This window comes from Malus sylvestris, chromosome 12 (assembly GCF_916048215.2).
Source record: "Malus sylvestris chromosome 12, drMalSylv7.2, whole genome shotgun sequence".
In the NCBI taxonomy this organism is placed as follows: Eukaryota; Viridiplantae; Streptophyta; class Magnoliopsida; order Rosales; family Rosaceae; genus Malus; species Malus sylvestris.
The window spans coordinates 26382613-26405860 of record NC_062271.1 but is presented as its reverse complement, the minus strand read 5'-3'; the positions used below and the strand labels follow the sequence as shown (position 1 = coordinate 26405860).

The window sequence follows — 23248 nt, the reverse complement described above, 5'->3', positions numbered from 1 at the left end:
AAAAAAAAAACTCCGTTTCCCTCTCTGAAGGAGTAGGATTGTCTTCTCTCCAAATTCCATCTCCTTTTCTCTTCTCCTTTCACACTTTCCTCTTTTGTCTATCTTTCTTTATATAAAAGTTAATTGTAGATGTTAACGTAGATTAGTCGTAACCATTCAAATAGGAGAAAAGAGAAGGAGACAGAGAGAGTAGAGGGGAGAAACCCTATTCCCTCTCTCTATCATTTGAAAAGATTAATGTACGTGCATGAGGGATGGAGAATGATAAGGGAGGTGGTGGAAGGGTGGAGTGACTAGGGAGAAATCAATGATATTATAATTTATATAAAACAAAACATAAATTTGTTTTCGATTTTTGGTTTTTAGTCTTTATTTTTGAGGCCATTTTTTCACATTTCTTCCACCATCCTCCTTCACATTCTTCATTCATATTTTCTTCTGCATATTTTTATTTATCTATAGCACAAAAAGATAAGAGCTGACACTACAATTGATGAAATGGTTACCAAGCAGGTGCATAGATTTAAACATTTATAATAAACTCTAGGAGAATAATGCATACGATACACATGGTGAGATATAAGTTAACTTAATACTTGAGGACTAAAAGACAAGTTTTCTAGAGTAGTGTGCTCTGACGTCTATTTTGAGCCCATTTCATGTCTTTTTGAGAGAAAAGCTCACTGATGATCTGTTACATAAGAGCTTTCTTAAGTTCTTCGAAAGTTTTCAAACTTTTGTAATTTGCTATCATGCCCTGATGCATTTTGGTAGCAGATGGATGTGTCACATGCAATGGCTGCAAAAGTCCTCCTAACACAATTTTCACAAATTTAGAATCCTCTCATCATCCTCAATCGTGAATAAGTAAATCAAACACTAGCTTTGTATATGAAAACCATACCAATTTGTGTCTAGTTCACAACATTCACGTGGGTTACGCCTGTGGTCGGGAATGGCAGATCTACCATGGGTCAACGTGGTCAGTTGATTCCGTGGCGGCCGGGAAGGTTACTGATAGTGTCTCCGATGACCCTTTGGTTGTTTGAGTAAGACTCGGCAACACTCGGCATTTTTTTTGGTTGAAAAAAGCGCGGGACAAAACCCAAGCAACCGCAACACAAAAGAAATACTTAATCCCTTTAGCTAGAAGAAACAGCTTTGGCCAAGACAACACAGCACTCGGCAATCCTTGTGGTAATGCATATTGATACGTGTAGTGACAAAGACATGCATTCCTTCGCAATGCAGTGCAACCGACACATAGACATGCATTCCTTTTTTCAGCTTTCCTTCTCCTCCTTTTCTTCTCGTTCTTCATGAGCTGTTGACTAAGTAACCAAGTTTTTGCAGAAAAAAAAGGTAAATAATCCATCTTTCTTGCTTTCTCTCTGGCCTTCGTTTTTTATGCATATATCGAACCAGCCTAGTTCATCCTTTCTAGGAATTCTCTAGATGATCAAATGCACTCTACTCCATCATATGTACATGATGATCATGACATCTGAGCTGAAATTGAAAGCAACACACTATCTAACCATAATCACATATAAACATCGGATTATCGGTTTTACATTATTCTAAAATGTTTTCGGTTTTTCGCTCATCCCATTAATCTTCTCGTCTCAATTTTTTCAGTTTTTATAACTATGTTAGTTTTGCTACTGCTTGTTGTAAACTAAAATAGAAAGAAACTAAGTTACCCGAAAAATGTAGAAACCTTGAGTGGTGAGTGATTCTTGGGATGAGTCGCAGACTAAGTCGCTCTCTTTAAGACGTTTCATGGCTTTGCCCAAAGTGTACAAGTAGTTTTCAAACACCACGTCGTCCCCAAGATAAAACAGCCCAGAACCTTCTTCTTCTGATAGGTTCTTCCTTGCACAATGAAAGAACCTTCGAACTCACACCTTTTCTATATGTTGCTTTCAGAACTCAATTTTTTTTAAAAAAAAAAAGCTGTTGTTTCTTTTTCTGCTATCTTTTTTCTTCAAAACAGGGAACATATATATATGAAAGACAATTAAATATACATTTCAAATTTTTGATATTCAAGGGCTTGAAAATCTTTAATAATAAAAACTGAAGAAACCAAAACTGTCAAATAAAAAACGTACATATTAAGGTCAAATAAAAAACGTACGTATTCAAACCTAACAAAAGGAATGTACATGACCTAATCTTCTTCTCTATTCAGAGAAGGAATCCCACCATTTAATATGATAAGCTTTCTTACGTTTCAATAGTAGTGGATGAGATTACTCCTCATCAAAAGGTAGGATTAAATACAATTTAGGTTATATATATATATATATATATATATTTAATGATTGTAATAAGTCCAAATATAAATACCACAACGGACAAAAACATAGCAATTAAAATATTTAAATAAAAACATATTTACTCCAGCAATCCCCCACTTGTTTTTGTTTAAAAATCGTAAATCAAGTAACATATTATAAAGCTATGCATAAGTAAAGGTGTTTCTCAACTTGAACCTGTACATAGTGTTAGTGATCCAGATTATACCAGAGTAACTTATAGTTTTGAACTTTATCTTTGACAACACCACACACACAACTTTATTAAGGTGAAGTTCAAAAAGCCAGCACATTACGGCCATGTGCTTGTATCCCAGTATAGTGAACGCTCTAGAAACTTGCCCAAGATTTCATAGGAAACAGCCTCACTTCCACATTCACATAGGTAAGATTATCAAGGATATTCCTGCAGCTAGATATCCCACTCAACATAGTGTATAGACCTTACTAAGAGAAAAAAAATCTCAACCTAAAAACGCTTCAGGATGTCATGCTTCTTAGGGATGGACATGGAATAATATTCCAAATTAAAATTAGCAAGACTTCACTCATATCACTTGTGACTTGTTATTACCTTTTGAACCTATTTCTTAGGATCTCCAGTCTATAAGTTGGGTTGCTATCACAAATGACTTAATTTTCTACGGGCTTTAGTCCCATCTCTTTCGAGGTTTTTCAAACCTTTTATTGTGTTAGTCCTTTCGTCAAAGGATCAACCAAATTTTCTTCAGACTGTATATGACTGGAATCGGTTTCTCCCATAAAGGGGTATCTGACAGTAGGTTCATAAATTTTAGAAGAATTAGAACCCCCACTATTTCAAAAATTAAAAGGAAATTTATTCTCTTAAAAATTAGCATCAAGTGACTTAATTATGACATTTTATCAACATTCAATTTAAACATTCCATCAGTAGCATATCCATTTCCCACAAAACCCCCATTTTTAGTAAGAGTATACGTATCTGCTCCAATGGTTTGAGCAAATCCAGCCTTATTGAGAAGAAAGCCCGAGACCAAATTCTTCCTTATTGCTGGAGCTTGCATCACATCTTTCAGTATCATGATTTTTCCAGAGGTGAACCTCAGCTCCACCTCTCTAGTACCAGCAACATCAGTTGAGTGCGAATCACCCAACAACACCTTCTTTCCCTCAACCACAGAATAAGTCTTGAAAAGAGAACGATCATAGCAAACATGGCGAGAAGCGCCAGTGTCCACCCACCACCCCTCGGATCCAGCAACAAAGTTAATTTCTGATATCATTGCAATCAGTTGCTCTTCAACAAGATTTGCCTGTGGAGCAGGGCTTTTCTTATTTATGCAATTCCGGGCAAGATTGCCCAGCTTGTGACAGTTATAGCATTCAAATTGTCGCAAATCAGAAGCAGCATATGAGGGGAGTTGGTACCTATTCTGGAGATGAGAGGAATTTTGATTCTGAACCTTGTTTGTGTTGTTGTTGAAGCGTTTGTTGTGATTCTTGTTTTGAATCTTCATGTTCTTCCCATTTGGCTTCAGCACAACTAGAGTCTGGTTTCGGTTGAAGTAGGTAGCCTTCTGGTTGCTTGACACGACCAGAATTTCCTCCTTCAATTCTTGTTTCTTGGCCTCTTCCTCAATGCGAAGTCGAGTGATCAAGCTTTCCAGGAAGAACTCTTTTGTCTTGTGGCGGAGTGAGTTCTTGAAAATTTTCCAGGTTGGTGGCAATTTATCAATGATGACAACAACTTGAAATTGATCATCTAAAACCATACCTTCAGAAATAATTTCATGACCAATTTTCTGTAATTCATGAGATTGTGCTTCAACAGATTTATCATCAACCATCTGATATTTCAAATAACGACTAACAGTAAATTTCTTAGCTCCAGCTTCCTCGGTGTCATATTTTTTCTGAAGTGCCTCTCATAAATTGTTAGCAGTGCCATAATCAGAGTAGTAGTCATAAAGGTCATCAGACAATCCATTAAGAATATAATTCTTAGCAAGAAAATCATTTTCAATCCAAGTTTGTGAAGCTTTGGTCTGTGCAATAGTGAGCTCTTCAAGGAGAGTTGGTATGATAGTGGTGCAAAAAGAAGCCAATTTTTTTTTGTGGTGAGAAAAAATAACATCTTCTGCCTCCAATGCTGAAAGTGGAGACCCTCAAACTTGGAAGGCTTGTTAAGGTCGAGTGTGGTGTTGTTTTTAGATTCCATGGCAGATTGATAGCGTCTTAAAAATTGTTGTAAACTAAAATAGAAAGGAACGAAGTTATCCGAAATATGTAGAAGCCTTGAGTGGTGAGTGATTCTTGGGATGAGTCGTGGACTAAGTCACTCTCTTTAAGACGTTTCGCAGCTCTGCCCAAAGTGTGCAAGCAGTTTTCAAACATCACGTCGTCTCTAGGATAAAACAACCCATAATCTTCTTCTTGTGATAGGTTCTTCCTTGCACAATGAAAGAACCTTCGAACTCACACCTTTTCTATATGTTGCTTTCAGAACTCAATTTATGTAAAAAAAAAAAGTTGTTGTTTTTTTTCTGCTATCATTTTTCTTCGAAACAGGGAACATATATATATGAAAGACAATTAAATATACGTTTCAAATTTTTGATATTCAAGGGCTTGAAAATTTTTAATAATAAAAACTGAAGAAACCAAATCTGTCAAATAAAAAACGTACATATTCAAAGGTCAAATAAAAAACGTACATATTCAAACCTAACAAAAGGAATGTACATGACCTAATCTTCTTCTCTATTCAGAGAAGGAATCCCACCATTTAATAAGAGAAGCTTTCTTACATTTCAAAAGTAGTGGATGAGAAATATCCATAATATCCCGATATTTCCATTGAAATTTCTGTGTTTATGAACTACCGATATTTTTTTGGACTACCGATATTTCTGATATCATCGATATTTTAGACCTTACTAAGTCACTCATGTATCTTACCATGCAATGTATAAAGTGTAAAATATTGTATTAATTCATTATATATAAATGATTATGGTGTGTTTAAACTTCTTTCATTAATTACTACATATTTTATACACTCAAAATGTTTGTCAGCTCGCTATATAATCAACTTAAATCAGTTATATCTATCATGCAATGCATTTCCTTCCAATTTTTTGTGATAAACTAATAGATAATTGACTAAATAAACATCCTGCAAAGTTTCAATAAAAATTTCCAAGTTTTTCTTACAATTTCCGTGATTTTTATGCAATTTTTATTGATATCGATAATATCCCGATATTTCTATCGAAATTTTCGTATTTTTGGACAACCGATATTTCCAATATCATCGATATTTTATACCTTGGATGAGATTACTCCTCATCAAAAGGTAGGATTAAATACAATTTAGGTTATATATATATATATATATATATATATATATATATTTAATGATTGTAATAAGTCCAAATATAAATACCACAACGGACAAAAACATAACAATTAAAATATTTAAATAAAAACATATTTACTCCAACACTGCTCAACCCACCTTGTTGTAGGCCCTAACTGAAAGTGCCTTAGGGATTGATACTAGCTGCAACTTTACTCCTACACTTAGAAACGGTACACATTGTGGAGCCAAGAAGCAATTTGTTTTGCCTTCCCTTCAAAGTTGGAAATGTGATCATCTCTTCAATTCCAACACTTTTTCTTGTGTAGACATCATCTGATCCATACGTATAAATACGTATCCCGAAGAAAATGCATTCTCTCAAGTCCAAATCCATGTCATGGATGCCCACAAAAGAAAAATGGTGCCACAGAACATTATTTTGGTGACCATTTTTATGATTTTCATCAACCGTTGTAGTTCTACTTTCTTTGATGCCAGTGGAGTCGAGCAAATGGAAACTGTGGCGGAGGAAGCCGAAGATCATTTGGCGCATCCAAGCCCAAATGGTTGGTACCCATAAGAGTGTATTTCTTTTGTTTTTCCATGTCAAGTTTTATTTTATGTGCATAATGTATATGTTCCTATATGTGTAGGGTTGAAGAGGTGAATGGTGGAATGGAAGACGATGAGTGGCACTTAGTGCAGAAGAAAGGGAACCAATTTGTGGTGAATGATCAACCTTTCTATGTGAATGGATTCAACACTTACTGGCTGATGGTATTTGCTGCTGATCAATCCACAAGAGGAAAAGTCACTGATGTGTTTAAACAGGCATCTTCTGTCGGACTAACTGTTTGCAGGACTTGGGCTTTCAACGACGGCCAGTGGCAAGCTCTTCAGAAATCTCCATCAGTTTATGATGAAGAAGTTTTCAAGGCAAAATCCCTAACCACTTGTTTTTTCAATGCTTTTGAACTACTCTCCGAATTCTAAGTGAATTTCGTACGATGAGTTGCAGGCATTGGATTTTGTGATAAGTGAAGCAAGGAAATACAAGATCAGACTCATATTATCTTTAACCAACAACTGGGATGCATATGGTGGAAAAGCACAATATGTAAAATGGGGAAAAGCAGCTGGTGTCAATTTGACTTCTGATGACGACTTCTTCTCTAATCCAACACTCAAAAGCTACTACAAGGCCCATGTTAAGGCAAGTCAAAAACCATTATTTTACAAGCCTTGATCATCTTACGCTCGTCGGTTTTGTGCTTAATTTACCTGTTAATTAAGTTTGTAGTGATTTTCTTCTTGCATATTCGTTGTTGTAGACGGTGCTTAATAGAGTTAATACACTCACAAACATAACTTACAAGGACGATCCCACAATTTTCTCTTGGGAACTGATGAATGAGCCTCGATGCACCTCAGATCCTTCGGGCGATAAACTGCAGGTTTATACTCTTCAACAGATATGACTGTCTGTGTCTGTGTTTTATTGGAATTTATCATTTTTTTTTGTAATGTTCTGTCTTCTAGGATTGGATACAAGAAATGGCAGTTTATGTTAAAAGCGTTGATCCAAAACACTTGGTAGAGATTGGATTGGAAGGATTTTATGGTCCCTCAGCACCTGACCGAGTTCAGTTCAATCCAAATCCATATGCTCAAGAAGTTGGAACTGATTTCATAAGGAACCACCAGGTTTTTGGTGTCGATTTTGCTTCTGTTCACATTTATGCAGACTCTTGGTAACTTTTGAAAATAAATCGTCTTAGTTCCTAACAATGTATTTGAGTGTACAATTTCTGATTGAAGTTTTATAAATTCGTTGACGAAGGATATCATCGTCAATCTCTGATGTGCATCTCCAATTTACCAAGTCATGGATGGAAGCCCACATTGAGGATGCAGAGAAGTATCTTGGAATGCCGGTCTTGTTTTCAGAGTTTGGCGTATCTTCGAAAGACCCCAGCTACAATTCATCATTTAGAGACACCCTTCTCAGCACAGTGTACAAGACCATCCTCAATTCTAGTAAGAAAGGAGGGAGTGGAGGTGGGAGTCTTTTGTGGCAGCTCTTCCCAGAAGGAACGGACTACATGGATGACGGGTATGCAGTTGTTCTCTCAAAATCTCCTTCAACATCAAGCATCATAGCCCTTCACTCCACAAGACTTGCCCTATTCAACTCTCAATGTTCTTGGAAATGCCAGTGGGGTTGTAAGAAGAAGAATCCACTAGATGCATTCTTGTTACATCACGATGATCTGTAAACGCTGTATGCTTTGAATCGTCATTTCTTCATTGATATGTATTATATGTAGTGTGTGATCTTACTCTTCACAGAAAAAATAAGGAGTTCGATTTGTCAATATGGTAGTATAACATGTTTTGAACTCTTCCCCGATCACATGAAAGTCATGCATATCGACTTACAAACTGCTATTCTTGTCGATTCCAATAGTCTGCAAATATGGACTTGCGAGCTGTAATTTTTGCGTGATAAACTAAACGAAACATTGTCAAGAACTATATTACTAGGTTGATCATGAACCGATTGATTTTGCTACTTTCTCATGACATAAATGAACTTTCAGATACAGAGAGTACTGGTAAATGTAGAATGAATTACAAAGTGGGGTTGGAGGAGTATATGTGTAAACCTCCTCTGCTATAATATCACCAGTAAAGAAAAACAATTGAAGACCTGTAATCTCTTGTAATTGCATCTGATGGAGTGGCAAATTGGAAGCGAGAACCTTAGGTCTCATCGGATGCAAAATGGCAACCATCACAACCTAAGCGGGCAACGCCTTGTGTCTGTGAGCATCTCCATTCTTCAGTTTCTGTGACAAAAGAAAAGGCTGCCTTTTATCATACACGACGAATCAGATTTTGACATGTATTTCCGAAGAAATAAAGAAAACAAACGACACCAAATTTACTTGGGCAAACTCACATCATAGGCAGCTCACTATTTGGTAAAACTTAATTTTGAGAGAACTGCAGCTGCCTGGTCACCAGCTAGCAAGAAATAAGGATGCCTTAGAGCAGCAGCGGCAGATAAGCGCCCCCTTCTAAGGGAACCTCTCTCGGAAACAAGCTTTGTGGCCAGATCCCAGCCTCTACCCGAATCAAGATCAAGAAGTGACAAGTCAGGCCTCAACCGAGTGTAGTCCCTCCATTTATTCAAATCGTATTTAACCATTTTTATCTCTGAATTGAAATTCTTTAAGCCTGCTGAAGACCTTAAGGATGGTATTGCCATTTGCAGTAGTATAATTCCCGCAGAATACATATCAAACAGATCAGGACTGTTCAGCTGCAACAATAATCACGTCTGATTCATCTCGCAAAAAGATTTTCTACGCTTTAAAACAAGAATTCGTTCTTTTTTCTGATCCAAATACCTCCTGCAAAGCAACATAGCTTTTATATATTTGGCATCACAAATAAAGGGTTGAAAGCGTAGTACCTGCCAAAGAATCGGAGAAAGTAAGGCGGCAATAGGCTCAGGAGGAGGATTCGGTGTTTCCTCTGGGAGCACATATAGTTCAGGAGGACAATAGCTAGGGTCAAGAAGGGCACGGTCTGGTATATAATTCTTTCCAATCCGGAGGTCAGTGGCTGCCCCGAAATCTATGAGCTTGATCTGTCCCTTTTTTGTTACTACTAAGTTCGCTGGCTTTACATCCCGATGGACAATGCCCGTGTCATGGATTTTCTTTAGCGAAGTAATAATTTGACGCATTATTTGCTTGATGATCAATGCACTGCGTTTGACGGAGTCTACATCTTGCAGGACACGTCCAAACATGACAGACTCCAAGTTAAAAGGGAATTTCCGATCTTTCATGTAATCATCAAGGTTTTGGTTTCCCTGTCATGGATTTAAAATCACATGTAAAATAGCACTGAGTTCGTAATCATCATATAAAGCAGTCTGTCATGGATTGATCTAAATAATCTGAACCTAGAGCAAAATGCTTTAGATTTTCGAACAAGTGATCCACGAATGGCATAGGTACCTCGAATTTCCAGACGAGCCACTTTCCACCCTTTGTAAACTGTGATGTTGTTTTATCAGCAACAAAACTTCCCAGGAACGCAGCACATGTTTCAGGTGCTGCTCTAGACAATCTGTAATTAAACCACTCCTCGAATTCGCCAAATTCTTCAGCCCCTCGAACTTCAATCTTCACCTGCACTTTCCATACCAAAAAAAAATCAGATCAATCTTTTTACACATCACTGAAAACACTGATAAATAAAGCAAATGATCAAATCTACAAAGCCAATCTTGTAATACCTTAGAAACTATGCACACACAAAAAAGTTTGTAAGCGGTTCTATTTGTACATAGTTTCTCAAAACCGTAAATACTTATATCATTACCATGATAAATCACAGAGTTACCTACTTACCTTCTTGAGGATGACCTTCTCCTTAAACCTCTCATCCAATTGTGGTGCCCTGCCCCTTCCTCTCCTCTGCACCGTCTCCTCCATATTCACATTCTTCGGAACAACTGCCCCGGAATATACCACACCAAAAGACCCCTCTCCCAATTTTTCCCCCATCACAAAGTCCGTCCTCTTCAACCTCCTCCTCCCAATCAAGCTGTCCAACACCAACTGCAGAGGAGCAAGAAGGTACGCATCAATGGCGCCAATGAGAATCCCCGGCCTCGCGGTTAAGTATATCCAAGTAACCCCAGCAAAAACAAGGAACCCCCACTTCTGTGTTTCTGATAGCTCCTCTGTGATCCTCTCAAACTGCATGAAACCATATTGCAGAGGAGGAAATTGGTCCAAATGGAGAGCGGTTTCCAAAATACTATCGGAGATTTCGCCGAAGAATGCATTGCATCTCTGAGGCTGGATTTTGAGTTGGGTTGTGAAGAAGCAGAGATTGTGAAGTGGAGGGGGTTTTGAAGGAGGGAAGCATGCAGGTTTTGGGTTGTGTTTAAGTGTGGTTAGACTTGGAGAGTGCAGATAGGCCATGCTTGTATGGAGGTTATGTTGTGAAGTGTGAACTTTTTGTTCTGTGGGAGAACTACTAGAAGTGTTAGCAAAGGCTGGCACTTTGACACGTGTCCTCTGATTTATCCACATGTGAAATTTACTTCCCCAAAATGCACAAAAAATATGGAAAATAAGAGAACATGAGAAAATAACATTGTTTTTAAAAAAAAATTGGTTCTTGATGATGATTGGTAGACGAGGCAAATGATTATTTTGGAGAGTTAATAAGAATTCCCGTGATATTACCAAAACATTAATATGTTGCAAAATTAAATAAAAAGTGGATATAATTATAGTAATTCTGAAAAGCAAATACAACATTCAGATTTCTACAGACGTGTCTGCAGAAATTTCGTATGGTCTAATCTCAAGAGAGGACTGCTAAAGAGAAATATCTCTCCTGGATACTGCTTTCAAGCAACGTACATAAGTTCACAGTTAAGAATATCCTATGAGGGAAAGGATAGGAAATGTTGAAAAACTTGCATCTTGGGATGACACATGCTAGGGAATGAGGTCTATTTCTGGAGAAAAGAGGAGGCCGGCCTAACATAACTGAAGCCGGTGAAGGGGTTTCCAGCAGCATTCGGGCTAGCAGCTGGGGAATCCACAACTGACATGTCAGTCCAGCACTTGTCAAAATTGGCAATGCAATGCTTCCCAGCAACTTCAGGACGAAAGCTTGGTTGGATTTGCCGAGAGTCCAGTTTTTTCCAATTTATTGGCTTGAACCATTTGTGGCGCTTGATGTCGTCACTCCCCAAAGGCCCACTGCCAAGGCGCTTGCTTGGATCCTTATGTAGCAGCTGAAAATGTAACCAGCAAAGTCAGTTCTCTCAGTCATGAATTAGAAAGGTTCAAAAGAAAACTCAGGGATCAGCATTGCCGTTTCCAGCCACCCACTAAACAAAAATAAAAGATGTTGGTCTTTTCATATCTTGAGGACTACTTGAAGTGATAACGCAGTGGTTTGATATTGTTCTAGATTCGGTTCATAGATTAAGATAGAAGAAAACTGTCATATAGTTCCAGAATGTAATCCCATACAAAGGAAGCCCAGTCATATAGTAGCAGTACGTAATCTCGTACAAAAGCAGAAATTATCCAAGAGAAAAGGTTGATTGGAGTAAATGAATATATACCGCTTTCAACAAAGAATGTGCTTCACTTGACAAAAAGGATGGCAACTTGATCTTTTCCTTAACTATCTTCTGCTGAATTTTCTGCCTGTTCCCAGTAAAAGGAGGCTGCAGAATCAAGAGAAGGGAAAAATTAATTTCATGTTAAGATGATATTAGCCATAGAACAAATGTTCCAACATATAAGATCCGGATTGACATAAAAACTACGGACACAATTCCTAAAGTGCATGGGTTACCTATTTGACAAGCAAAATAATTTTTTCATCTTCATTTTTTTGGAAAAAAAAGTTTATTCATCATGGATGAGAATGTCCAACATAAAAAGTACATACAGACAATATTACATAAGAAACAAACCCGGATAACCTCCTAACAATAATATATTTAACAAACAATGGCCTTTCAGTATAATAAGTTTTGTCATATCTATATGTATATAATGATTGTTGACTTCAAATTTAGACAGGATTTCCACCTGACTATCGAGAAAATTTTCCTATATCATCGTGATATACAAGAAGAAAATGAATAAAATGCAAACCTTTCCGGTAAGCATCTCAAACATTAGGACCCCCACACTCCACCAGTCTGCAGCCTTATCGTGGCCCTTTCCAAGAACTATTTCGGGTGGCATGTATTCCACAGTTCCACACATGGAATTAGATCTTGTATTCTCCTCAAGTTGCTTTGCAAGACCAAAATCAGTCAACATGGCCTGTTAAATAAACCAGTGGTCACGATGTCAGTTACAATTCATAGGCAGCAATTAATCAGAGCAGTAAACAGAGAGGGAGAATGTACATGGCCATCTGAGTCCAATAGGATATTTTCAGGTTTAAGATCCCTATGCATTATTCCATTTGCATGGAGGTGAGCAACTGCAGAAACAATTTCAGCTGCATATATTCGTCCCAGCTCCTCTCTGAAAAAAAAGAAAAACTTAAGTATTAAGTGTCTGCATCTTTGAGCTCATAAATAAACAAAATATCGGAAGTTGAAACCAAAGGTACCTAAAAAGGCCATGGTGATAGAGCTGAAAGAAAAGGTGACCACCATTAACGAAATCCAGCACAAGATATAGTCTATATTTGGTCTGCATAGCAAATTAAACCAAGTTAGTACCCTAGTCATCATCAAGAAAGTCACCAAATCAGCAAATTGAGTATATCAATTGAAAGTATCTTTTGAAGATATGGTTCGTAAGACTGTTTCTCCCAACATGGATTCTCTTAAGCCTGATATAGAAGGGCAGAACAGAAAAGGTAAATACGAACAAATACTTCCAGAGCAGGGCAGGAAATACCTGAAATGAGTATCTAAGTTGGATGATGAATGGATGATCGATTTTTGTTAAAATATCCCTCTCAGCTTTCATGTATTCGGCATGATTTTTCTCCATGATCTTGTCCTTCCGCATGACCTTCATTGCATATATTTCTGATGTCCCCTTCTTCCTAACCTGATATACTTTTGCAAATGCACCCTGCCCAACAACCTTCAAAACCTCAAAATCTTCAATGCCTACACTCTCGATCTTCATGGGGTTCTCGTCAATAATTTCAAGAGGCTTTTCGTTGACACCATCATCAATAAAAGGTTCCTGAAATTCTTTGATGGTATCTCCTTTGACACATTCTACCAGTTCCACTGAATCTTCTGTGTCACTTATAGTCAGTTTGCTGAGCTTCAATGATTGGTTTACAAACGATGAGGGACCAACCAACGAATGTGATCGGTTGTGAATAACCACTGGATCGTCATAAATAAGCTCAGTAGCATCTTCAGTCGAGGCAAAATTAGCCGAATTCACTTCTACTGAGATCGGAACTGGTAGAGGGCCAAACACATCATCAAAATCAAGCTCGAGGTGATCTGAAGCTGCAGCATCCACTGTTTCCATGGGGAAAAGCAACTGGGTCTGAATTGGTTTGCACATGGGGGCCTTGGTCAAACCAGGTAGCTGAGAGGAAACCATGTTTTCAAGTAGAGAGCAGGGATGCTAACTTCAGAGAGACACCTTTAAATTGATCCCTGCTATCGATTTTACCTATCCAAAAGTCTCAACGGCCAGTGCTCTAGATGGAATCCTGTCAATTGCCAAGTTCACGATTGCAAAAGGGGTTCCTAGGAACTTTGGCAATAGACAGAACAAAATCCAGACAAAGAAGAGGTTATTCTTGTTTTCCGATTTACAGGAAAACACGGATGCTTCAGCAGTTCTTGAATTCATGAAGATCAGGCTGTCAAATCTGAGTTTAACACCAAACACAAAGGAAGAAAAAAGTTCGTTAGTAACTTTGTACCATGAGACCAAAAACAACTCGAAAACAAACAGGCGTCTCTAGCATGATAGCACAATCTTCACAACAAAACTAACTAGAAAAATTTATACAAGAATCCAAAGTCAAACATAACTTTAGTTTGACCTGCTTTATAACATAAATCACATCAAACAAAGCTCTTGTTCCTGTTTCTAGATAAAAAATTTGGTTAATGGCACTTTATTGGTGATGTTTAATTTCAATCCAAAACTTATTGAAAATTCCCATATTATCCCAAGAACATCATTAACTATTTGTTCCCTACAAAATTAATTTCCATCCATAGCCCAAATTTCGACTCAAAAACATATCGAGGAATCCCAAACACTTTACTTGATTTGTCAAAAAGTTCATGGAGAATTCGAATCATTCGATATACAATTTGGTGCATTCAAAAACACAATCAGAACCAATATTAATATGATAAGAATTAAATAATACGAACCAAAAATTAATGCATAAAGCAAAATGCATCACAATAAAAACAACCCAGAATTCGAAATCGCAGAAATTCCAAACTGGGAAGTCGAAATCGAATCAAGGAATCCAAAAGTTTTCAGATTTCAAGCTAAGATTGTGTAATCCGCCATGGCAAGAACAAAAGCAAAGCAATTAATCCCAACAATTACCAGATCTCAAAACAGCTTGGCGCAATTACACAGACAAATCCGAAAAAACGAAACTTTAGATCTAAAAACACGTTGTTGTTGTTTCAGGCTAAAAAACTCAAACTTTCTGTTACTTTCCTACCGTTTCTCGGAAACCAAACAGAAAACGGAAATCCAAGTACAACGAAAATCCCAAAAGGGTTTGGATTTGCTTACCTTGGGAAGGGTGCAGACGAAGCACGAGAGAGAGAGAGAGGGGAACAAAAACAATGGAGGTTTTTTGGAAACGTCTGATTTCACGAATCCTGGAGCGTAGGGGGCGCGTTGCCGCTTATATTTTCCAGCCTTCCAATTTTTTTCGGGTTCTTCGAATTTGGACGATGGAGACGTGGCGGGCGGGGATTGGTCGGCGGACGAGTTGCCAAGTTGCAGCGATTCGGCTTTTTAAAAGGTGAGCTGGAGCTGGATGGGAATATGCTTTTCTCCGATTGGTTGTTGGGTTCGGAGGCGTGCTTTGACCATGCGTCTACGAATTTTTTTTTTCCGTTAAGTAAATAATATATTAAAAGGGCAAAAGCCCAAAGGGAACAACAAATGAAAACTGGGCAATGAAGAAAGCTCAAGGCACCAGCAAACAAAAAGGAGAATCTAAGGCCATTTCCAACTGAGAGCTGGTCAGAAAACTCGTTTTAGCCCTTTGATCTTCCAAGATATTAATATTTTAATGAATAGTACAAGATCATATTTGCCTCCGTCTTCAACCGAGAACCAGAGGGCTCGTTTTAGCCATGTCACAAAAAACCGTCTTCAACCAAGGGTCAAAGGGCCATAGCGCCATAGTGCCAAACATAATTTATTATTTAAAAACTACAACTTAAATGTTGTTTAAGTTTCATGTTGTTAAATATTTTTTTTTATGTTGGTTAATGTTATTTGTTGTTGTTTCATGTTACTTAATTTAATTTAATGTTGTATAATGGTTTAGGAAGTTATAGGAAAAAAATATAATTAAAAAAAAAATATGAAACAAATTTTGTGAAATAGAAGTTATAAGAAAAAAATAGAATTTAAAATAAAATGAAACAAATTTTGTGAAATAGAAGTTATAAGAAAAATGGAACTTAAAAAAAATATGAAACAAATTTTGTAAAATAAAAAATAATAATAAAACTGTAAAAAAAAATTCAAAGCATTCATGTCAGTTATAACCGGCAGGATTTCCATTTTTTCTGTCCAGCCCTTTCCTATTTTGTGGGGCCCTCTGGCCTAACCCTCGGTTGGAGACATTTTTTGGGCTATTTTTGGCCATCTGAACCCTTTGATTGGAGATGACCTAAACCACGCAGAGAAAGGCAACAAACAACTTAAACACAAAAGAGCAACAACATTCCAGTTATGGAAGACCCCTATGTTAATGGTGGAAGGCTTGACTTTCAAAGTACACAATCAACATCGAATCAAATTGGTGATCAACTGAAGAAGCATAGCATGAGGTGTCTTGCAGTTGTTGAAGATTGGTTTTGGTTGTTTCAGATAAATTAATGGGTGTGATATCCATACACTATTTTTTACTTTTCACATATTTTTCTAATTTTCGACCTTTCAGATTAGATGTATTAAAGAATATCAAAAGGGAAATTGAGATAATTATTAAGGAAAAATAATTTTGTTAAAAATGATAAATAAATAGGGATTTTATTTTATATTTGTGTTGACACATTAATAGAATAGAATTTTTTTTATCAAAAAAAAAATTATAAAAGTATTATCATATCCTTTTATGCATAAATGAGAGAGTATTAGAAAAGAAAAAAAATATATCTGAGCATTAAAATAATTTCACACTAACAAGTTTTTGCTTTTTTTTCTTCATTTAGAAAATTTAGGTTTTAATTAGAAACAGATTTTCTGCTTCAACATTTTTTAGTTAAATTTTTAGCATGAGACTTAAATAATGAATTTAAGATAATTTTTTCTAAGAGTAACTTTAAAGAAAAAGAATTATGTAGGCTAATTTGATTTTATAAATATTATAACGTAAAAATATTTAGATTCTGATAAATATTAAAATATCATTAAATCGACATTATAAAACTCATAGAATACTAGAAAGAATATGAAACACCTGAAAGAAATTTTTTAATTATTTTATCCATTGGATTTGAATTTGGACCATAGGATTTTTTTTTTTTATATATAGATAGATGTAATTATATTAGATCTTAATTGTTGGATCGAAGTGTTTTAGTCTATAAATAAGCTAAGAAAAAAAAGGAAGTGAACTGTGAAGAACACATAAAACGACTTGGCGTTTCCTTACACCAACAAAAGCGACATCGTAATCACTCACACACGAGTCACGACACACACCTCAATACCAAATACTTCCATTGCAGTGGAGTGTTTTGAGTTTAACCATGTGCGACCGTCTTCCCTCCATCCCCCTATCTTTTCCTCTCACAAAATCTCCAAAATTAGGGTTTACCAGAACTTATTGGAGCTCCCGTATCCAACCGCATCCCTACTTTTACCCGCCAAATTGCTCGAAACCATCCAATTTCACGAATTCAGAGCTCACAATCTCCAGAAATGGGAGGTCTTTGTTCCTCAGCAGAAGGGCCAGCGAGAATCCGATAGCTGATTTTGGGATTCCGGCCGATTTAGGGTTTAAGGAGAAAGGGGAAAACCTCTTCAACCTCGAAAGTGAGGCAATTGAGTCAGTAGCGCGACATGGGATTGATCCCAGTGAGGAATCCAATGCTTCATTGGGTTCAGAAAATTTTCTGGAATCGGAGGGCGGTTCGGGGGAGGAGAACCGAAATCGGAAGAGTAATGGGAGGGTAAAAGAGGAGAATCGGGTCCGAATGGCGGGTGCGGACGGTGATGGGTTGGAGAAGGAGGATAATTTGAAGCGCATTGATGAAAAAGTTGGACTAAGAAAAGGGAGGCAGGTAATCAGGAGGTCCAATATTCTTGCAAAGCAAGTTATCAGTATTCAAAGTGCGCTCAGCTTGGGATTTGTCTCTCAGCTTTGGGTGAATACCAATTCAGTAAGTATCAAACTTTCGGTTTTCGTATGCCATGATAAAAAGTTCCTATCCTTTGATCATTTTGTTTCCAGTTTGTAAGTTGAACTTATAACTCTTTTCTTCTTTTCGCAGTGGATGGTAAAGTTTGTAGAAGTGAGGCGAAACTTGCTTTCGGGAGAGTTTGAACGTTTTCTTCTCGACGATATTACCCAGGTACATTTTGCTTGGGACATGTATATATTTCATGCTTGTACTCTATGAACATTCTTCTCTTATGGAAAAGGTATTCAATTTATTGTTCTTTGCAGGTTGGTGATGTTGTGCTTGTCGAGGACGAGAGTGTGATTGATGATGATGAATTTAAGATTGTTGGACTGGAAACGTTGGTATGTTCTGTCTCCCCGTGACATGTATGTATATGCTTGATAAGAGCGTCCACTCTTGTCCCTTTCTTTCCAAATTGAGTTTATTTCTGTGTTTGTTTCCTGCATGGTTAGATTAGTTTTCTGCATCGGTAAAGCTTAAGTAAATGTGTTCAGTGATAACTTATCTTATCAAATGCTATTTTGATCATTATATGTAGGTGTTGGGTGTATCGTGTACGTTGTTCAATATCTTTTAGTATCAATGTTCTACAATTTGAGTTCTTAAGTTGTGATTTGCTAGGTAGGATACCAAGTTGTAACACCAGGTCGACGAACAATTGGAAAGGTGGTACTCTATATTGCACTAATGTCTTCATACTTATTTCCTGATTCCTCAACCATCTAACTCGTGTAATGCGGCATTTCTAGGTGCGGGGATACAGTTTTAACATCAATTCAGGGGCTGTCGAATCCCTTGAACTTGATTCATTTGGGATTTCCTATATTCCATCAAGTTTGGTAGGTGAAATGAAATTTTATGGATTAATGAAACAAAGGCTAAATATTTGAAAAGTTCCTACCATTTGAACTAGATTGGCTTGCATGTCTAGGGGTTTTTTATGAACTGTTCTACTTGCAAAGCTTAATTCCAGCTAATTTTAGGTGAGTACCTATGCGCTGTTTGTTGAGGATGTGCTGGAAGTTGTGTCTGATGCCGTCATTGTGCATGAAGCTGCAGCTTCGCGCATACACAGGCTGACCAAGGTACTTCTTTTCTGTACAATAAAACTCTAGTCTTGATTTGTAGTTTGCTTTATTTGCGACCAAGTTTTATGCCTGCATATGACAGTTTACTTACCACCATAATATACTTGCGACTAACTTTTGAGATCACTCGTTGTCGTTTCAAGTATGGTAAACTGAAAAGGAATTGTGGCCGTTCATGTTAGATGTTTTAACTCATTTTCTTGGGCATAGACATGTTCAACCATAGAAATTTATTTCTTACTGCACTCTGGTTTCCATTTACTTTTGTTCTATAATTGTGCCGTTTGGCCCATTTGACGGCCCTATGTCAGTAATTGAGGCTTCTGAGCAAATCATGAACGGATCTAGTCCAGTGAGTTTGTTTGCATGTAAATTAACAGAGACTGACATTGGAATTTATGTGACCATATGTAAAAAAACAGGGTCTCTTGGACAGCCAAAATGTTGCAAGCTCTATAGATGATCTCGACGAGTATTCCGACATTGAAAGACCTGTAAGATCGGATAAGTATACAAGAAGAAGAAATTTTGGTGACCAGAAGTTCAATTCCAGGAAAAGCAAGACCAATGGCAATGATGATTGGGACCTCCCAATGGATTACTTCTGATCCTCATAGCTTTTTATTGACTTCTTGTAGATATCAACCTAAAGAACATTGTGAGTAGATTTCAACATAAAATTTTGGAGTGCTGAAAATCATAGTCTGACACGTATATATATCTTATTAGAAACATAAAAAGAGGAGCATACATATATCAAACAATGATTTGTCTACAAGTAGAAATAGCTCACTTAACGGAGAAACATGCTTCGTCCTTTGGCTCTCCACTCTCTTACACACATAACCTCCCTGTATTTTGGTTAATTCAGCTCCACTCGTGACAACTTTCTTTTGTTTTGGTCAAAGGGAATTTTTATAACAAAGTCCAGAAGGACAAATTACAAAGACTCCGCAGGTAAAAACGAGATATAAAACAGCCAAAAAAAAAGAATCAGTATAGACAGGACGTCACATATGCACAAAATGCATGAGTAAAGGTTCATATCTATATCAAAAGCAAAAAATTACATAGGAGTTCAAAAGCTAAGGCCCAATTGTAGAGGCTCAAAAGTGATCACACAAAAAAACCTAAAAATCCTAAACAAATCTTCGCCCATCGCGTAAGCAAGCCGAAATGGTGAAGACACCACCGCAAGATGCACAGCTCGAACCCATCGTAGTCACTATGTCGGGAAAAAGTGTCAAATCTTCAGATCTAATGAAACCAAACCAATACCGAACGCCTAGTATCTAGCCCTCAGCGATACCAAGCACACAAAAGGCATCTAAACGAACGGTCCTACAGTCCCGACCGCTTTGTTATTGGACGGCCCTGCAAAACCAAGCATGTATCTTCCTTGTGATCAACTGATTAGTAGAAATTCAAACTGATCATTTTTTTTTTTGAACAATTGATATTATCTAAAGAGTATATGTTTAGTCTCATAATTAGCTATCAATAATATAATTCAAATTCTCTTTTGACAAAAATCGAATCTAAGACTTCTCATTTACCAGTAAAGATGAATATCACTATACCGTAGTACTAAATGACTAAACTAATCATTTAAAATCATTCAACTTTAGCAATTTACAGATTGAACAATTTGAGAGATTTTTTCAGTGTACTCGAAACATGAAACAGTACACCACATATTATTATACAATTGAAATGATACTTAAAAATAAAAAAAATTAACTCCAATTGTATAATGACATGTGATGTACTGTTTATTTCGGACGCAGCGAAAATTTCTCAGACCAGTCAAACTGTGATTATTACTCTTGAAATCCGCGACATGGTTGCAGAAAATCCTTAATGAGGGCTGTGATTATTACTCTGCAAACTCCTCTATTTCTTCTGATGACAAAATTACCCTCCGTATGGGCCATATCCATATTACTATTGAAACAGTTAATTTTACCGCCTTCTATATAATTACGCGTCGTTACGTGGTAGGACCTAATGAGCGTGCGGGTCCCGCCATAAGCGTGTCTTTCGTACTTGATTGCCACGCAATCATATCCTGATAAAATAATAAATTAATCAGCGTTGGAATCTGGAGCTTATTTATATTTAAACATTCTGAACGCAAATTAAAAATGTAGCCGTTAGCACCTAACGCCTTCCCACTTTCAAATTCAAACAAACTCTCTCTCTCTCTCTCTCTACAATTCCCTTTTTTCTCTCTCTCAAATATAACAACCTCAACCGCCATAGCATCTTTCACACATCCACCAAAGCAATGCAGGCGCTTCAATCTTCCGTCGCCGGAATCGCCGGGAACCAGATTGTTCGGCCTAAAAGTGGCCGGACGCCGCTCCAGCCAAAGAACGCTCCGGTGACTTCGACAAACTCCGATCTCAAAATCAAGCCGGTTCACCAATGGATTGGCGTTGGCGATGATTCAAATAAGGAGAACCGTCCGATGTATGCGACTCCGGTGAAGATTGAGGCGATGGACGCGTCTCTGGCAGAGGAGCTGAGCTCGATCAGGAAGAAGATGGAGAGGATGAAATCGGACAGAGAGAAGACCGAGAAGATGCTTAAGGAGAGGGATATGGTGATGGAAATACAGATGAAGGAGCTCGAAAACAGAGGGCAGATTCAGAAGATGCTCGAGACCGAGCTCGATCGGATTTACCGATTGAACCAGCTCCATGTTCAATCAATTGTAAGCTCCGATTGAACTCATTCCCTTTTATGTTCCTTCAATTTGTATTTAATTTTGAGTGTTTTGAAGCAGAAAGTATCGCCGATTCGATCGCTCAGGGAGAAGGAGGAAGAAAAGAAGGCCGATGAATCGCCATCTCAGGTGAATCACAATCTCGATTTTCCTTAATCTTCGATCAGATGTGAAATTAATTGTGTTTTATGTTAAATTTATTTTGATTATTTTGTTGATCAGGAAGTGGAGGTGGAAGCGGAGGAGGATATGGAGGAATCTGTGGATGAAAACTCACCGCAGAAGCCGGAGAGATGTGCCGCTTCCAATTCCGAAATTGTTACAGAGGAAAATGAGAAGTGATATTTTTCAAGATTTTTGCTCTGCGAAGTTTATATGATTTTCCTCAAATTGTAGTGGCATTTGAAAAGATTTTGAGAAAGAGAATAATATAATACCTCATTATGTTTCATGTTCTCGTTTAGTAATTACAATACGAGTTTTCACTGAAAACGAAATAGTTATCCCCAACTGCTTCTAAATAATTTGTTTAAATTTTTCAAACGAAATACATGACATCTCAATTAGAATAAAAACCTTAGTATGACATTTGAACTAATTGGATAGTTGGCCACTTTCACAATGGAATTAGACAACTTCGAATATACAAGTGCCATTTTTTTGTGAAAGTGGTGTGACTAGTCAAACTACATTATTTAAGTTTAGCTGGTTATGCCTAACTACTCAAAATTTTCTCCTCAAATTTACAGTATTGGCCACATGTTAAACTCAAGTGACACCACATATTAAATGATGCATTGAGAGTATGAATCTCGCTTCAAAGTAGGATTGTTAGGCACATTTAGGGGTGGTTAGGTATGTGATATCATACCGAAACTAGTATCCTGAATACCAAACCGAAATTTTTCGGGACGGGAATTTAAAGACTAATCCCAAACCAAATTTTTGGGAATTCCAAAATATTTTTGGGATCTCAGGACAAATCGGGAATCCCAAATTGAAATATGAAATTATGATTGTTGTTCAAATATATAATTCAAGAACACATTCATGAACTAGGAATGTCATTTCATTCACACTACCATTTAATCTAAAACTGGCATGCCTGACCGTTTTTATCAGAGTCAAAATTCAAATTAATTAAATCCTTTTTGCAATCTTTTGAGAGACAAAAGAATCAAGCATTTTGAAATTATCAGTCATGGCAGCAGCAATAATAAAATCCAAATGAATATCAAACAGAACATGAAAAATATGCAAGGTGTAGGGCATTTCAGGTTGCAGAGCATGAATTAGAAACTACTAGCATCATTATAAAAGAATAATAAATGAATAATATATATGTATAAATATATATATATATATATATATATATAATAATTAATATTATATATTTTCGGTTTGGTATGGGATTCCCGAAATATCGAGAAGCCAATCTCGAATCCCGTACCGAAATTTCGGGAATTTCGGTTTGGGAAATTTTTGGTTTGGGATTGGGATTTTTTCTGTTTGGTTCGGGATTTTGGAGAATTTTTTTTACCCCTAGGCACATTGCATAGTTTTTTTTTTTTTTTTTTTTTTGAAAGCTGGATATAT

General features: G+C 37.0%; 5 protein-coding genes and 1 long non-coding RNA gene across 8 annotated transcripts; 3 read left to right on the top strand and 3 right to left on the bottom strand.

Annotated features, from left to right (window-relative positions):
• Nucleotides 1-490: 490 nt before the first annotated feature.
• LOC126594199 (uncharacterized) lies at nucleotides 491-1398 on the bottom strand. The gene is made up of 2 exons (XR_007613165.1): nucleotides 905-1398; nucleotides 491-813 (listed from the first exon to the last, which is right to left on the bottom strand). It is a non-coding gene; the product is annotated as an uncharacterized LOC126594199 (long non-coding RNA).
• A 4501-nt stretch (nucleotides 1399-5899) lies between these two features.
• On the top strand, nucleotides 5900-8039 carry LOC126593089 (mannan endo-1,4-beta-mannosidase 6-like). Its single transcript, XM_050258962.1, has 6 exons — nucleotides 5900-6234; nucleotides 6318-6600; nucleotides 6683-6877; nucleotides 6996-7118; nucleotides 7204-7415; nucleotides 7505-8039. Exons 1-6 carry the CDS (start codon nucleotides 6062-6064, stop codon nucleotides 7938-7940), a joined length of 1422 nt encoding a protein of 473 aa, XP_050114919.1. The 5' UTR covers nucleotides 5900-6061; the 3' UTR covers nucleotides 7941-8039.
• Nucleotides 8040-8209: 170 nt separating this feature from the next.
• On the bottom strand, nucleotides 8210-11012 carry LOC126593086 (serine/threonine-protein kinase STN8, chloroplastic-like). Its single transcript, XM_050258960.1, has 5 exons — nucleotides 10092-11012; nucleotides 9696-9869; nucleotides 9143-9547; nucleotides 8627-8989; nucleotides 8210-8513 (listed from the first exon to the last, which is right to left on the bottom strand). The coding sequence occupies exons 1-4, from the start codon at nucleotides 11010-11012 to the stop codon at nucleotides 8642-8644; spliced, it is 1848 nt and encodes a 615-aa protein (XP_050114917.1). The 3' UTR covers nucleotides 8210-8513; nucleotides 8627-8641.
• Nucleotides 10961-15154, bottom strand: LOC126593088 (serine/threonine-protein kinase AtPK2/AtPK19-like). Its single transcript, XM_050258961.1, has 7 exons — nucleotides 14979-15154; nucleotides 13137-14082; nucleotides 12844-12926; nucleotides 12635-12755; nucleotides 12375-12548; nucleotides 11834-11938; nucleotides 10961-11497 (listed from the first exon to the last, which is right to left on the bottom strand). Exons 2-7 carry the CDS (start codon nucleotides 13806-13808, stop codon nucleotides 11210-11212), a joined length of 1443 nt encoding a protein of 480 aa, XP_050114918.1. The 5' UTR covers nucleotides 13809-14082; nucleotides 14979-15154; the 3' UTR covers nucleotides 10961-11209.
• A 1972-nt stretch (nucleotides 15155-17126) lies between these two features.
• On the top strand, nucleotides 17127-19621 carry LOC126594438 (uncharacterized). Of its 2 annotated transcripts, XM_050260746.1 has the most exons (7): nucleotides 17128-17812; nucleotides 17924-18004; nucleotides 18100-18177; nucleotides 18458-18502; nucleotides 18586-18675; nucleotides 18820-18921; nucleotides 19347-19621. In XM_050260746.1, the coding sequence occupies exons 1-7, from the start codon at nucleotides 17180-17182 to the stop codon at nucleotides 19530-19532; spliced, it is 1215 nt and encodes a 404-aa protein (XP_050116703.1). In that variant the 5' UTR covers nucleotides 17128-17179; the 3' UTR covers nucleotides 19533-19621. The 2 variants fall into 2 exon arrangements, with proteins under 2 accessions (XP_050116704.1, XP_050116703.1); XM_050260747.1 differs by lacking the exon at nucleotides 18458-18502 and having other exon boundaries at nucleotides 17127-17812.
• A 1441-nt stretch (nucleotides 19622-21062) lies between these two features.
• Nucleotides 21063-22103, top strand: LOC126593682 (high mobility group B protein 13-like). 2 transcript variants are annotated; one of them, XM_050259786.1, is made up of 3 exons: nucleotides 21063-21640; nucleotides 21713-21781; nucleotides 21875-22103. In XM_050259786.1, the coding sequence occupies exons 1-3, from the start codon at nucleotides 21212-21214 to the stop codon at nucleotides 21992-21994; spliced, it is 618 nt and encodes a 205-aa protein (XP_050115743.1). In that variant the 5' UTR covers nucleotides 21063-21211; the 3' UTR covers nucleotides 21995-22103. The 2 variants fall into 2 exon arrangements, with proteins under 2 accessions (XP_050115743.1, XP_050115742.1); XM_050259785.1 differs by having other exon boundaries at nucleotides 21710-21781.
• Nucleotides 22104-23248: the final 1145 nt, after the last annotated feature.

Coding starts and splice junctions, on each gene's coding strand:
- LOC126593089 (XM_050258962.1), top strand. CDS start 6,062: ATGGATGCCCACAAAAGAAAAATGGTGCCACAGAACATTATTTTGGTG. Junction 7,119..7,203: donor CTTCGGGCGATAAACTGCAG/GTTTATACTCTT, acceptor TCTGTCTTCTAG/GATTGGATACAAGAAATGGC. Junction 7,416..7,504: donor CACATTTATGCAGACTCTTG/GTAACTTTTGAA, acceptor TCGTTGACGAAG/GATATCATCGTCAATCTCTG.
- LOC126593086 (XM_050258960.1), bottom strand. CDS start 11,012: ATGTTGTATTTGCTTTTCAGAATTACTATAATTATATCCACTTTTTAT. Junction 9,548..9,695: donor GGCTCGTCTGGAAATTCGAG/GTACCTATGCCA, acceptor AATCCATGACAG/GGAAACCAAAACCTTGATGA. Junction 8,990..9,142: donor TTTCTCCGATTCTTTGGCAG/GTACTACGCTTT, acceptor TTATTGTTGCAG/CTGAACAGTCCTGATCTGTT.
- LOC126593088 (XM_050258961.1), bottom strand. CDS start 13,808: ATGGTTTCCTCTCAGCTACCTGGTTTGACCAAGGCCCCCATGTGCAAA. Junction 12,927..13,136: donor AACTTAGATACTCATTTCAG/GTATTTCCTGCC, acceptor TTTGCTATGCAG/ACCAAATATAGACTATATCT. Junction 12,549..12,634: donor TATTGGACTCAGATGGCCAT/GTACATTCTCCC, acceptor TTTATTTAACAG/GCCATGTTGACTGATTTTGG.
- LOC126594438 (XM_050260746.1), top strand. CDS start 17,180: ATGTGCGACCGTCTTCCCTCCATCCCCCTATCTTTTCCTCTCACAAAA. Junction 18,005..18,099: donor TTCTCGACGATATTACCCAG/GTACATTTTGCT, acceptor TGTTCTTTGCAG/GTTGGTGATGTTGTGCTTGT. Junction 18,676..18,819: donor CCTATATTCCATCAAGTTTG/GTAGGTGAAATG, acceptor AGCTAATTTTAG/GTGAGTACCTATGCGCTGTT.
- LOC126593682 (XM_050259785.1), top strand. CDS start 21,212: ATGCAGGCGCTTCAATCTTCCGTCGCCGGAATCGCCGGGAACCAGATT. Junction 21,641..21,709: donor AGCTCCATGTTCAATCAATT/GTAAGCTCCGAT, acceptor AGTGTTTTGAAG/CAGAAAGTATCGCCGATTCG. Junction 21,782..21,874: donor CCGATGAATCGCCATCTCAG/GTGAATCACAAT, acceptor TTTGTTGATCAG/GAAGTGGAGGTGGAAGCGGA.